Raw genomic sequence first — 13,940 nt, 5'->3', positions numbered from 1 at the left:
AAGTGTCTCCCGAGTGCAGTATTTCTTTGAGAGGGTGGAAAAACACCCAACAACAACGCCGTCCAGAGAATTCCAACTTAATTCGCAGGTTCCCCGCCTCCCCCCACAAAAAAATAAACAATCAAGACCACTTTTACAGTATAAACACGCCAATTCATTCATTTTACTGATGGTTGCAAATATGAATTTCATTCTCGTGGGGAGGGTGAACAAAAGGGTGTGGAAATTAAGAAAATAGCTATTTATAGAAAACAAAAAGGGGGGGGGCTCAGACAGAAAAAGAATCGGTGCTGACACTTTTGATGAGCAGTCCCAAGGTGTCAGAAGGTTACCTGTGCAGTAGCAGCAGCAGCATGAGGAGGCATGCTGGGAAGCCTCGCATAGCATCGCGACTTCGGTTCCGCATATCCGGACTTCCTTTTAATGCTTGCCGAAAAACAAAGAGCCCGGTAATTTCATACTGTATTTATTTAATAACTAAAATTCACAAATAAAAAGGTACTTGCAAAGTCCATATCATTGCGTCGTCCCAATTCTCCTCCATTTTACTGCTTTCAGACCCATAGGCATAAAAAAAATGGGCTTGGACTTTTAATTATAACTGTTGTATGATTGGTCAGTTGGAGCTGAAGCACCAATGGAGAAGATGCTTTATGGAGATGAGAGTACACCCCCCGGCCTTCCCACACACATTTTGGAGGAACGGAGGGAGATGTGCCAGCGCCTGGATTCCTCTGCTCCTATTTTCCCCACCCAGAGCAATCTTTGCGTTATTATATTTCTTCTTTCAAAGTCACTGACTGTAGCCTCTTTTACATTCCCCCCCTCTTCTGTCCCTGCAGGACTGCGTACACGATGGACATTGTTCGTTTCTTACTCCTCTAGGCCACGAGCCAGCGGCAAGCAGGTCCTGTCGCAGCTCAGTGCTAGATGTCGAATGGGTGTCTTTTCATTTCAGGTAGGTTTGTGTGTCTTTTCAGAAGGCTGCCATTCATGTCACTTCCTTTCATTTCTCTCTTGAGCTGCTGAAGAAGGCTACTCGTACTCCAGGAACTGTTTGTGATAGAACAGCAAATATCTGCAGGAAGATGACAAAAAGAGGAAGGACAAGGCACCATTTTAATGCTGTCTGCAGCTGACTCTCTCTCTCTCTCTCTCTCTCTCTCTCTCTCTCTCTCTCTCTCTCTCTCTCTGCCATGTTAAAAGCAGGACTACTTCTCACAAGGCAGGAATTATTCCAGGGAGGCAGCAATGCTAGCTCTCTTTCGTGGTCATACTGTGAATCTCTAAATAATTTAAAGCCAATGACTCATCATGGTATGTGCCCATTCTATTCTGGATCTGCACTAGACTGCTTAATGCAGAGACTGGTCTAGTTTGGTACCCAGAAAGGAGGCCTACAGGACGCGGTCAGAGCTACACAAATGATGATGCTAAGCCAGTAGGGGGCACCCAGATGATTAACATTGTGGCCATCAGGCTTCTGGTCTCTACAGTTAAGTTTCACTCTGGATAAATAACCAGCATTTCTCAAACCTCTAAAAGCCGTGGCACAACATTTCTGAATTAAAAACCAGCTCAAGGATTCACTTTGAGAGATACCGAGAGAGTAAAAAATGCCTGCCTTCGGAGGAGACCGTTCCGAAGATTTCAAATGAGTTCTTTTTTTAAAACTTGCAAGCTCACACATCTACCCTTTAAGCAAGCAGTGGGGAGAAAATGTCAGGTGTAATTAAGAAAACAAGAACAGGATGATGGGATCAATCTTATCATAGCCAAGAGCGTGGAATGCCAGAAGCGGAGGCAACTCCAGATCTCAAACTGTCATGCTTCTCCACACCCCCAATCCACCCCCCAAAATAGAATGCAGCTCTATAGTGATAAAGAACATCACAATATATTGCAGCCTTAACAACACCTAGCTATGGATAGCGGCAAGAATCATATGCCAAACCAGTTATAGGCCCTGGATGTGACATGGAGAGTGGCAACCACTGGGTGTCTTGTACAGAGGGCTTTGTACGTCACAGGTCTGCAAAGTGCAGCTTTCAGCTTTGATTTTTTTTAAAGCCAAACACACACAAAAATACAATTTCTATTGACATCAGCTGCAAAGACAAGCTTGCAAACGCATGTGATGAATGTGCATCAGAATCTTATAAACAAAAGGGGGCAGTGTATGACATTTGGCAGCTGGGGGCGTGGCTTCTGCATTCTTGACAAATTGCAGAGTTTATATATAGGGACCTTTATTAGGTTCCCCGAGCACAACCTTTTAAGTTCTGTCGAGGATGCAGTTTGGATTCTGCTGGACAAAACAAGCTCAACCCAAGACAACATATGTAGGGGAAAGGCGCTAGAATCCCCACTGCCTGTCCCCTGTGAGTGTATCCAAAAGGTCAGCCTGAAATCTGACTGCACATGTTCCTCTCCATTTCTCCTCATCTGGAGTCTGCTGCACTTTACACTTCACGAACGTACCGAAAAGGAAATGATCGAAACTGGCATTTTATGGCTTAAACAGGAGGCTGCCCTCCTCTGTGTTTTGCTCAAGACGTACCCTTCACTGTCTAGTACATCCTTAATGCTAGCCTTGGTGATGATGGCGTCGTCACATTTGAACCACTGGTCCTTGTGTTGCCGGATGAAGCTGGTATAGTGCCCGCTCTCCAGGGTTCCTTGGTGATTAACTACTGCAAACAAGGAATACCTGGTGGCAAAACAAGTTGGGAGAAAGCAATTAGGTCAAGAGGAAATGCAGCAGCTATTTCAATCAGTGTTACTTGAGTCTTTATAAAATACTTGCAAAAGCGGGGCATATCCACAAGCTCTGCACCCAGAACTTTGAGAAATGCCAACAGTGTTTAAAGCTATAAGAACAACTATTAATAAGGGATATGATATGGAATGTAACTCTCAAAAGTCTCCTTGTAAGTAGTACACATTAGAAGACTTCAGCACTGACTTGTTAATCCATGCAAAATTAGGTCAGCACTGCACTCACTCTCCTACAGTGGCCAACCGAATGACTCTGGGAAACGCATAAAACAGGGCATGGTGGCACAAGGTTTCCATTGTGTAAGGGGTCTGGGGTGTAAGGGGTCTGGGTCTTCAACCAGGGGCTGAAGTAAATGGACTCAAGCATCTCACCCTCTGCAGTTACCAGAAATGGGAGCTGCTGCAGAGATTCTCTGATGACGCAAGAAGCTTTACTTGGGTCTAGAATTCCACAATAATTTACCAAATTATCTCTAGAGAGAAGGTCAAGTTGTTGTCAGACTAACCTATGTGCTTGTCTGGTTTCATATCCCAGACTGCCTACCTGGCTGAAAATCAGCATTTTGCTCACCTGGCTGCACTAGACCCACCAACATTGATGCCTGGATTGCTCCCAACATATAGCAGTTAAGAGGAATATTGCCCTTAAAGAATGAGGTGCTATTTCTTGCTATGGCTTCTAACGAACATTAATAAACTGAGGCGGCACACATTTTAAGTTAATTATTTTTCACAGCCCCCCCCCACACACTATGAGAGGCAACCTGTGAATTCTAAGTAACAATTATAAGCAATAAATATAATACTTATTTGTAATAAGGTTCTCCAAAGAGCACAATCTCACATCCTGTATCAAAAGCATTCACCTCTTTGCATTGTTGATAATGGGCTTAAAATGAGTTGATTCCAAGTGGGATTAACATTGGCTACAATCCACAGCTAGGAAAGCACAGAGGCCAAGATTCATTTTACACAAAGAAGTATAACGATGCACCCAGCTTAGCCTGTCACTTGCAGATACCAGTCTCTCCTGCTGCTATCTACCCATTTACACTGCTTTCCTTTCACCTTTTAAATCTGGGAATAGCAGCTGTAGTTGCATTGCTCTGGTGACTAACAGTGCAAACCCTTGCTTTAAAAGAGTAGGTCAGTCATTGGGCCAGCGCATGGGTAGGCAAACTAAGGCCCGAGAGCCAGATCAGGCCCAACTGCCTTCCTGATCTGACCCGCGGATGGTCCAGGAACTGTCGCATGGATTGCCAGCGCACGCGTCCTTTCCCTCTCCCTCACACGATGGTGGCGCCTCCTCCCTCCCGCCTCCTGGCTTCTCCCCGCCCTGCCTAGAGGAGGAAGGGGGCTGGGCTTTGTTGGTGCCAGCAGAAGTAGTGCTCAAGCAGCCACCATTTTAAGCAGCCCCTCTCCGGAGCCCTTTTGCATACCGCTCATTGTCCCTCTACCGCCACCAGCCCCTGCCGCTTACAAGACACAGGTAAGCAGCCACCAGGGCCTGTGGTGCTCTTGCATAATTTTTTATCCCCCCCCCAAAAAAAAATATAGTCCGGCCCTCCACAAGGTCTGAGGGACAGTGGACCGGCCCCCTGCTGAAAAAGTTTGCTGACCCCTGGGCTAGTGGGTATGCAATGGTGGTAGAGGCAGATACAGTACAGACGCTAAAATTGGATAGCTGATAGAAGGATTTGGAGCCGACTGTGGGATTTGGTAGCTGGCAATGACAGAGGAGGCAAACGGAAGATGAACAGAAGCAAACTGAAGCTTAAGACCTAGCTCTTGGATTTTTAATATCAGGGCTGGTATATAACGTTACATGCTCAACACACCCACGCCTTTCTACACCTCTGCAGGACACAGAACAGATTTCTATTCCACTTCAACCAATTTAATCCATCTCACCCAAGAGGGAGAGCCACAGAATTCAATACTACTTACTTATTATCATTGTTTAGACTATCTGCCGGCTGCTGGTACTGCCCATTCATTCTGCTCTCTTTACTACAGCAAAAAACAAAAACACACACAAATATTCAGAATCATTTAAAAAGACAAAGGGGTGTAAATAGTTCCTCGGTTTCTCTCAACAGAGTAGATTCCAAACGTTGATTTGTATTTATAAGGCGTACATCATATAAGAGGGTTAAAAAAATCTTCGTTCATACTTATGAAGATGCTTCTCAAAAGGAGGAGGCAGGGGGCTTAATATAAACAGCCATCTGGAACTGGCATCACCTACCCATGTAGCAACAGAACTTGGTGCTTGCAGTGCTAATAAAAAAACACCTATTGTGACTGGTCGGCTGTGTGGGAGGGTTTGTGTACTGCAAGGACCTGTACACCTCTCCTCACACCCCCTCTCTGTGTGTGTGTGTGTGTGTTACACCTTTCTGTATGATCTCTGCCATTGAGGGTTGCACAACTTAGAGTCGAGGGTGGAAGACATTGTGCTACATATGGGCAATACTTTACTCCCCACCCCACCCCCCGGAATGAATGAGAAATCATTTCCCTATACAGGCAGCCGCCCCCTGTTTATGCGGGGGTTCCGTTCCGAGGTACTGCACATGTTGGTGAAATCACATATAATTGAAACCCACTGAAAAAGCCTGCAAACACTCAGCTACGCCCCCACCCCGCCCCCGTTCTGCCCTTTTAGTGACGTTTCACAGACATATTTATGATGTTTCTGGGTCACTTCCAGGTTCACTGCAATGTGCATATACTGTGTGTATTGAACATGCATAAACAGGGGGGCTGCCTATACAGAGGGAACAAAGGAGCACTACCAGGGTGGGAATCAAGTCTACTCCTGGCCCACAGGGATCTCAGCCAATCAGAATAAAGCCGCCTCTTAATCGGCAGGGCAGGGGGAGAAATCATAATGTGCCCATATTCTTCCAACACTTGCTCTGCTCACCAAAGCTTTTGCCTTACAAAACTGAGATGGATAGTGAAGGCTAAGACCCTAGAACAGCCTTTGCCTACCTGGTGATCTCTAGATTATAATTCCCATCCGCCCCAGCCAGCATGTTGACTTATAAAACACTTGCTGATGGAGAAGATGGGACACACTAAAAAGGCTAACACTGCTTCAAAAAAGAAAGAAAGAAAAAATCAAAGGTTTTACAGACAGGGGATAGAAATTCATGCCACTGCCCCATGGTAGTTTTCAAAGGGACAATACAAGATTTCAGGCTGCCTATGTAAAAACTAACCAACGTAATGATTTTATTTTTTAAAAAAGCAAGCACAGGTAAGTGAAATGCACCTGACATAAAGAACCGTCTGATGAGGATGTGTGTGTCTGGGGGTTAAAATGCTTGAGGTCAAAGTACAGCCTTTTTTTACTGGCCATGTCCCCTTCTTATCTTTGAGGGAGGAGGGGGGAGGACTGCTCCATATCCAGAATGTGGACTGGGGTCACATGGAAGCATCTTGAAGTTAAATTCTAAAAAGCACACAGGGGGTTTCCCCCAGGGCATTTGGGAAGATCTGTAGATGTTGGATTACAATTCCCATCAGGACAAGCCAGCATGGCCAATGGTCATGGATGATGGGAGCTGAAGTCAAGCTGCATCTGAAGGTCCACACACTAGGCACCCTTGTGGTCCATATAGGCCTCAATAGGTTCCCAGGGTGGCTCTGTTATTATCATAGAATCACAGAGTTGGACGTTGTTTGTACTGTCTGGAAACGACAGATGATGTAAGGGTGGAAAATACAGTTTTGACCAATTTACACTCATTTAGATTTCTTCTTTTATGATAGGTAAAAGCAGTGGAACAGGATGGCCAATGGATGGCTCTATCCACTCCAAACATGCCTCTCATATTATCCAATCACAATGATGTCCTATATTTGATGCTTTGCTAAAGAAAGGAGCCCTGGGAAGCCTTTTGTGTTGAGATCATCCATGACAGATTTCATGACAATCTAAGACTAAGGATACTTCTGTGTAAATCCCAAAACTGAAAGGAAGAGAAAATTAATCCAATTCTTCACTGAAAAGAAAACCTTAATTGCATTAGCTCTCTTTACACTGCTGAACCGCACTTGCACTTGTTCATTAGCATATTTTATGTTTTCGACTATGGCAATTGGATTACTCTGTTTCACCAGTGAAAATGATTAACAAAGCTCCCTATGTAAGGGGTGGAGAAACCAATAATTTCGAACTTACGATAGGTATGTTAGCTAACATCTGAAATGTTATTTTAGTAAAATAGGAATAGGAACCCAAAGATTGATGTGAACTTAAGTATCAAAACACAGACTAGTTTTAAAATGCAAGGTTTCTACCCACTTCTGCAGGAAATGGCTCTGAAATTGTCAGTAGTAACAATTTAGCTGCCACTAAAAAAAGTTTAACTTTCACTTCCTATGGGCAAGTATATTTTGACGTGTCTAACAACTTATTAGCCTGAGCTTGTATGGCAGGAGTAATTTGTGAACATGCCTCTCCCTAAAGTATTCCAGCAAACAGAAGCATCTAGGAAGAGAGAATATATCTCGGTTAATTAGGATTAAAGCTAAACCAGGTATTCTGATATTTTATTTAAATGACCTGAATGACATCTATGCCTTAAGGAAAGGGGGGCAGGGCTGAATCAGACTCCTTTCAGTTCAGGAGTACTTTCACTTAATCAAGTTTTGAAATAAGTTTAAATTTCACCACCATAAAAACCCCAGCAACCAAATCATGCTGCAGCTAGTTTCCAACCGGAAAGCGACATTTACTCATTTCTTTCTGCGTGCTGTTCCACAGAAGGGGTTCCAAAACTCTTTTTAAGCCGTCTCCCCACACAAGAATGCTTTCTCACAAGAACAGGCCCTGGAACATACCTGGAGGCCATGAAAGGCGTCATGTCCAGCTCCAGCGGAAAGGAGACATATGTAGTGATCTTTCGTCTCAGTTTGGCTGAGTGTTCAAACCGCTAGAATAAAGAAATTAAGCATGACTTATGTAAGCACATCTCACTGGATAGTATCATTTCTTTCTACCTAAGTCAAACCAGCGGACAGTAGGAGTAAACTACTGAAAAGGTGAGATCAAATGAAGAAGCCGCACAATGTTTCTGTAGAGTCTCTTTCCAGCAGGAATTGTGACGGACCATAACAAAACGCAACGGCCTATGTACAATTCAAGTCTGTGCAACAAAGCGTACAGACTTGCAATACACAACCTTTAGCATGCAGAAAAGCTGATACACCTTTAAGATCTCAATCATTAGGTCAATAATGACAATAATTTGAATTTATTGTTTATCAAGTGCAAGGGCCAGCAATCCAAGTTCCACCCATTCAACAAGCTGGTAAGAAGTCATTCACTGTAATCAAGCATCTGTTTCATCTCAGATACACAGGTCAAGGAGATCAGAGCCAGTGGCGACGCTGCATGCTCTGGCACCGGGGGCGGAGAGCAGGTGGGGGCATGGCTGGTGCGCATCCTAGGGGGGGTCATGACGGGCGTCCCAGGAGGCGTGACACGTTGCCCGCAAGGGCGTGGCGGGCATCCTGGGGGTGTGGTGCCCGGCATGGGGGGGGGTACGCGCCGCGTGTCCGAGAGGGGTGGCCGCGATGGTACCCCCCTCCCCGATGGTGCCGGGGATGATGTGCTCCCCCTGCCCCTCCGCCAGTGACTGGCTTCATAATATGAGTCTTGGGAATAGAACAGACGGTTAGTCTGCCATTCACACGTTTGTGTAGATGCCTTTCCCGTTATGAATATGAATGAGCAGGTTGGGTTACTGCAATGATCTTTGCTTTTGAAAATTCTACAGAAACATCAGCTGGTCTGGAGTGAGGCAGCAGGAGTCTTGTTGAGTATCAGCCCTTGGGAACAAGCAACGCTCAACTGACCTGCAGCTGCATTGGCTTCCAATTTGTTTCTGGGTACAATTCAAAATCCTAGATGTTAAAGCCTTAAACTAGACACAGGATACTAAAAGGATCAGCTACTCCCTTATGACTCTGCTCACCCTAAGATCTGCAGGGGAAGGTCTTCTCCACACCCCAACAATAGCAAAGGCATGTTTGGCTGGAACACACGGGAGGGTCTTCTGTGTGATTGTGCCCAAATTATGGAATTCTCTTCCCTGAAAAGTTCAGTTGGCTCCCTCTCTCGACTTTCTGCTGTCTGCTCAAGGTTATTTTATACTGAAAGGCATTCAACCTATTGGGTTGAGTAGTTTTAATAAGCTGATCTGGTTCTTTAGGTTTTCATCAATTGCTCCCATCTTTTTAATTCTTGATATTTTACTATGTTTTTACATATGCTGTAAGCTGCTCAGAGTGTAGATGGACGGGATATAATAAATAAAATAAAATAATAGTGTTCCTGTGGATACTGCAATGGGATAGATAAATAAATAAATAAATAAATGGTACCATTTGATTTTTGACAGGGGTTGAATTTTAATAGACAATAGCCCAGGTGCTACCCAGTGTGTCTGTATTGGCTTATAATTAAAGGCTTACTTCAATATCAGTAAGGGGGAAAATGCAGCCAAAAAAGGGAAAGAAAAGCAAAGAATAGTCCGTATTGAAGTGCCACATCTTGACAAGAAATAAACAGAAAAGGAAGGTGGAAAGGAAGAGACAAGGAGAGATTAATTTCTGAGACAATGGGAAGTGTGATAAGCGCCACACTTTCATCATCATTTAAGCAGAATGCCACAGAAGAATGAGAGCAGGGAGCAAAAAGATGAATGAACTGTTCTTTAAGAAGGTGGCACCTCTCTCCATTTCTCGGAACTCCTGTCCTATTTACACTCTTTGTTAATTATTCTCAGCTTACAGCACCATAACAATTCCCTAGCAACAGATCAGGCTGTTTAAAAAAGAAGAATCACATGGACTAGATATCCTTTTGCATTTCTCCTCATCTTTTTTCACAGCATTATTAACACTGTCAGAACATATGCCCCTCATAATGACTTTGTTATCATTAGTTAAGCTACAAATAACGTACAGTTTCATAATTAAACAGCTGGTGGAATTTAGCAAAATTACTTTCACCAGTGTCTGAATGCTGTTTTGATGCATGAAATATTAAATCTTAATTTTGGAAAGGATGGCACAATAGCTTGTGGCAAGAGATCCTCCTCTGCTATTCAGCACAGATCTAAGAATACTGTTTCAGTTTGAAATCATACTTCTCTGTACTTTAGGTTAAGTGGGAACCAGGTGTCTGCACAACTATGAATACACCTGAAAGTGCAAAAAATACAAATACAAGGCAGGTTCCCTACTGTGGAATCTGCTAACTATCACAAGCATTTCCTTTTAATCCTATGACAAAAGCAGGACATTCTGATTACAGTATCGGGAAATGCTGGCAAGTGCTGGGCGCTACTTGAGGCCCATCAAAGGTCTGTTAAGAATGTTTTAAAGGCATATACCTTGCAAGGTGTACATTAAATGCTTAATAGACCAACATCGTTGTGAACACCCAATTTTGCCTGCTTGTCATTTCTATAAATCACACAATGAAAGGCAGAGAGCATAGTTCCAGTAGCAAAAACCTCTGCCCAGTAGGGTCCTTTGGATCTGAGACTGGACCAGAAGTGGTGGTAATAATAATAATAATAATAATAATAATAATAATAATAATAATTTATTATTTATACCCCGCCCATCTGGCTGGGCCTCCTCAGCCACTCTGGGCGGCTTCCATAGAAACCAAAAATACAGTAAAATATCACACGTTAAAAACTTCCCTGAACAGGGCTGCCTTAAGATGTCTTCTGAATGTCAGGTAGTTGTTTATCGCTTTGACATCTGCTGGAAGGGCGTTCCACAGGGCGGGCGCCACTACCGAGAAGGCCCTCTGCCTGGTTCCCTGTAACCTCACTTCTCGCAGTGAGGGAACCGCCAGAAGGCCCTCGGCGCTGGACCTCAGCGTCCAGGCAGAACGATGGGGGTGGAGATGCTCCTTCAGGTATACTGGACCGAGGCCGTTTAGGGCTTTAAAGGTCAGCACCAACACTTTGAATTGTGCTCGGAAACGTACTGGGAGCCAATGTAGGTTACTCCAATCCAGGGATTTTACAGCTAGCTGCTGGAAACTTTTGATTACAGCAGTCAAAAGATGCAGCTCTTTTGACCCAGCAACAACAGAAGGCCAGATTCCAAGTATTTATTTTAGGTCTGTGGATGGCCTAGCCAATGCAGAGGCATCCTGCTGCCCGACAGCAAAGGGAACAATGCTGCACATCCAATTTTCCACCTGTTCTTTTAGAGGGCTCTGAGACTTGAGCATGCAGAGTCTTGGATGGACTAGACTTTCATATCAGATCAGTGGTTCTCAAAACTTTTTTTTAGAATAAAGATTTGCTTGCTCCACACGGAATGTTGTATTAGAGATACATTGGAAAACACAACTAGGATTCTCTTCAGCTGCGCCTGCTCTAAAATATATCTATCCATATTCTGCAAATAAAATTTTTTTTTTGATACTATATACCATGCTACACCGAAATGCTTAAATGTTTGATTGTCCTTGAATCTTCCCATACTTGCCATCCTCTCCTGCCACATCCACTGAGAACTACTATCTTAGATCTTGAGGTTCTTAGATGTAGACTCAGATGTCTTTGGCACCCCCCAAAAATCTATCAAGCCTATAAGGGTAGGATTCTCTACCTGAAATCATGATTTGGTAACTTACTTTGAGATGAAAACAGGCCACAATGGGTAATTTCTTCATAGTGAGTTGTTTGGTAGATTCCTGGTAGCTATGGCAACCACTACATTTGATTTTGGCACTGCTTCCTAGATGTTCTGGCCTCGTAAACCTAAACAAATATTTTAAGAAAAGAGTGAACGACCAGCACCAGTAAATCATTTCTATTGCACCTTGAGTTTCCACTTACATCTCCAGCACAATCGTCGGCATGTTTATTCAGAAGTAGTTCCTATCAGATTAACTGGCTTACTCACAAGTAAGCATGCATAGGACTGTCAATATGGATGCTTACAGCAAATGAGCCACCGTGATCAAAGAAAGGCCAGCACTTGGTCATCCATAAAAGGAATAGGTAGCACTTTCAGCTCTTGGTTTCTCAGCAATTTTCCAAAAAGCCCTCAAATCCTGCTCCCCAATATGTAACTGGCTCTTGGCATATGACCTGCTACTAAGATTAGTGTTTTAGAAAGTATTGGGGGAAATTATTGATATCAAAGACCTTTGTACAACCTTATGAAAAACTTAAGTTTCTTTATGGAGACATTTACCCACACTGCTAACACTCATGAAATCACAATTTTAAAACCACATGGATTCAATTTTGGTTCAGCCCCCAATTTGGATGTTTCTCACCATGTGGATACCATGAGGAAGGGGAGACCAGCCGTTGGTCATCCGCAAAAACTGACTCTGATGCTTCTTGCATGGCTAAGTCAACTCTCTTCTCCTTGCCCATTACTGCAATAACTGTAATGCAAAGCTAATGATGGGCAAGCTTGCATGATTTTACATGGCAAAACTACGGGATTCTATCCCAAGTCCCAGCCCTGCAAAAGAGACAAGTGTTTGAGAAGGGGTGCTCTGCAAGAAGAGATAATGCATATAAGCATGGAAAATTGTTTCAAAATTTCATCTCGAGCTTCTTTTTCATGGTCTAATCTACAAACCCAAGACAACATGCTTGCAATTTTTTCCACTTACTCACACTGCAATAAACAGAGAACCAAACCAATCTGCTTACAAATACAGTTGCTCAAGGAGTCTGTAGTTACTAAAACACAATCTTGACAATTCCTACATGCGTGTTGATTACATCTGGGGGTTTTTCCTTTAGACTTTCCACTCAATGACCTTCTTCTTAAAACAGCCTTTGCCTTCTCACATCTATAAAGTCTCCACTACTTAACTTCCTTCATCTGGTTTCTGTGATGTTTAAAACACCCTGTGACATACATGATAAAATTACATTCACAAAGCCTTCTTCCTTATCCAGAAAGAAGCCATATGTATCTCATATGTACGCAAACTCTTTCTAAAAAGATGCAACAATTACCTTTCTTTTAACCTAAGTATATTTTAAAATATGCTTAGTATTACCAAACTTTATCTACCTTGTCTGGAATTTACTTCTGCTGAAATTTTAATTCCCAACTTCATAACCAGGCTACTTTGGTTGTTACTTTCCCTGACTCATTCTTTAAAGATGCACATATAATAAATAATAATAATAATAATAAAATAAAATAATAATAATAATAATAATAATAATAATAATTTATACCCCGCCCATCTGGCTGGGTTTCCCCAGCCACTCTGGGCGGCTTCCAAGAGAATATTAAAATACAATAGTCTATTAAACATTAAAAGCTTCCCTAAAGAGGGCTGCCTTCAGATGTCTTCTAAAAGTCTGGTAGTTGTTTATCTCCTTGACATCTGATGGGAGGGCATTCCACATGGTGGGTGCCACTACCAAGAAGGCCCTTTGCCTGGTTCCCTGTAACTTGGCTTCTCGCACAAGCCTTTATAATGTCCAAACAGTAAGACACCACTCAGATGCAGTCTCAATGAAACAGTGGGGAGGGAGGATTATTCTTTTGTTTTTATTATATATTTTGTGTTTTTTATCTTGTATTTTTATGAGATCTATGGATGAAAGGCAGTATACAAATTTAATAAAAAGCCTGCATCTGCAATGTATCATTTCAGACTAGAGAGGGGGCCTCTCACAATGAATGTTCCTCCTTCCCTTTATATGTCAAGATGACCAGGCTAGAGCCCCTTTCTATATGGAGGGATTTTTTAAAAACTCTTCTGATTTTGCAACTGATTTTGCCTGAAGCACCTTCTCTAAACTGATCACTTGTATTTCTGTTCTGAAGTAACTGTCCCAAATAATGAAATGTGTTTGCCCAATCCACCGTGGAACTTGAGAATGAGGTTAACCCATGAACCTGCAGAAAGCGACTTGATGGCTATAGTAAAATTACCATTTTTAGGCAATGTGCTAGTGCAGTTTTGAGGTAACACATGATTTAGTGCTATGTGAAGGAGTATCGAAAAGCCTGAGGAAAACATTGGGCCTGCAAGCTCCTCCCTCATTTTTCCTCTTCCTGCACAGCTGAGAGGACAACTTCTGATGAGCTTTCAAAGATGTTGGCTTAGTGTTCCGTGTGATTCAAGCCTC

General features: G+C 43.0%; 1 protein-coding gene across 3 annotated transcripts in view; it reads right to left on the bottom strand.

Moving 5' to 3' along the window:
- Positions 1 to 589: 589 nt before the first annotated feature.
- USP22 (ubiquitin specific peptidase 22) overlaps positions 590 to 13,940 on the bottom strand; it is a 107,658-nt gene continuing 94,307 nt past the window's right edge. For all 3 annotated transcript variants that reach the window (XM_081889222.1, XM_081889223.1, XM_081889224.1), the window contains 5 exons: positions 11,459 to 11,585; positions 7,633 to 7,724; positions 4,726 to 4,788; positions 2,561 to 2,710; positions 590 to 1,078 (listed from right to left, as the gene is read on the bottom strand). In XM_081889222.1, coding sequence (XP_081745348.1) covers positions 1,036 to 1,078; positions 2,561 to 2,710; positions 4,726 to 4,788; positions 7,633 to 7,724; positions 11,459 to 11,585 — 475 coding nt within the window. In that variant the 3' untranslated portion in view covers positions 590 to 1,035. The remainder of the gene's footprint in view (positions 1,079 to 2,560; positions 2,711 to 4,725; positions 4,789 to 7,632; positions 7,725 to 11,458; positions 11,586 to 13,940) is intronic.

This window comes from Podarcis melisellensis, assembly GCF_964234715.1.
Source record: "Podarcis melisellensis genome assembly, chromosome: 14".
NCBI lineage: Eukaryota > Metazoa > Chordata > Lepidosauria > Squamata > Lacertidae > Podarcis > Podarcis melisellensis.
Note: the sequence above shows the minus strand (reverse complement) of the source record. Positions and strands in the feature narration are given on the sequence as shown.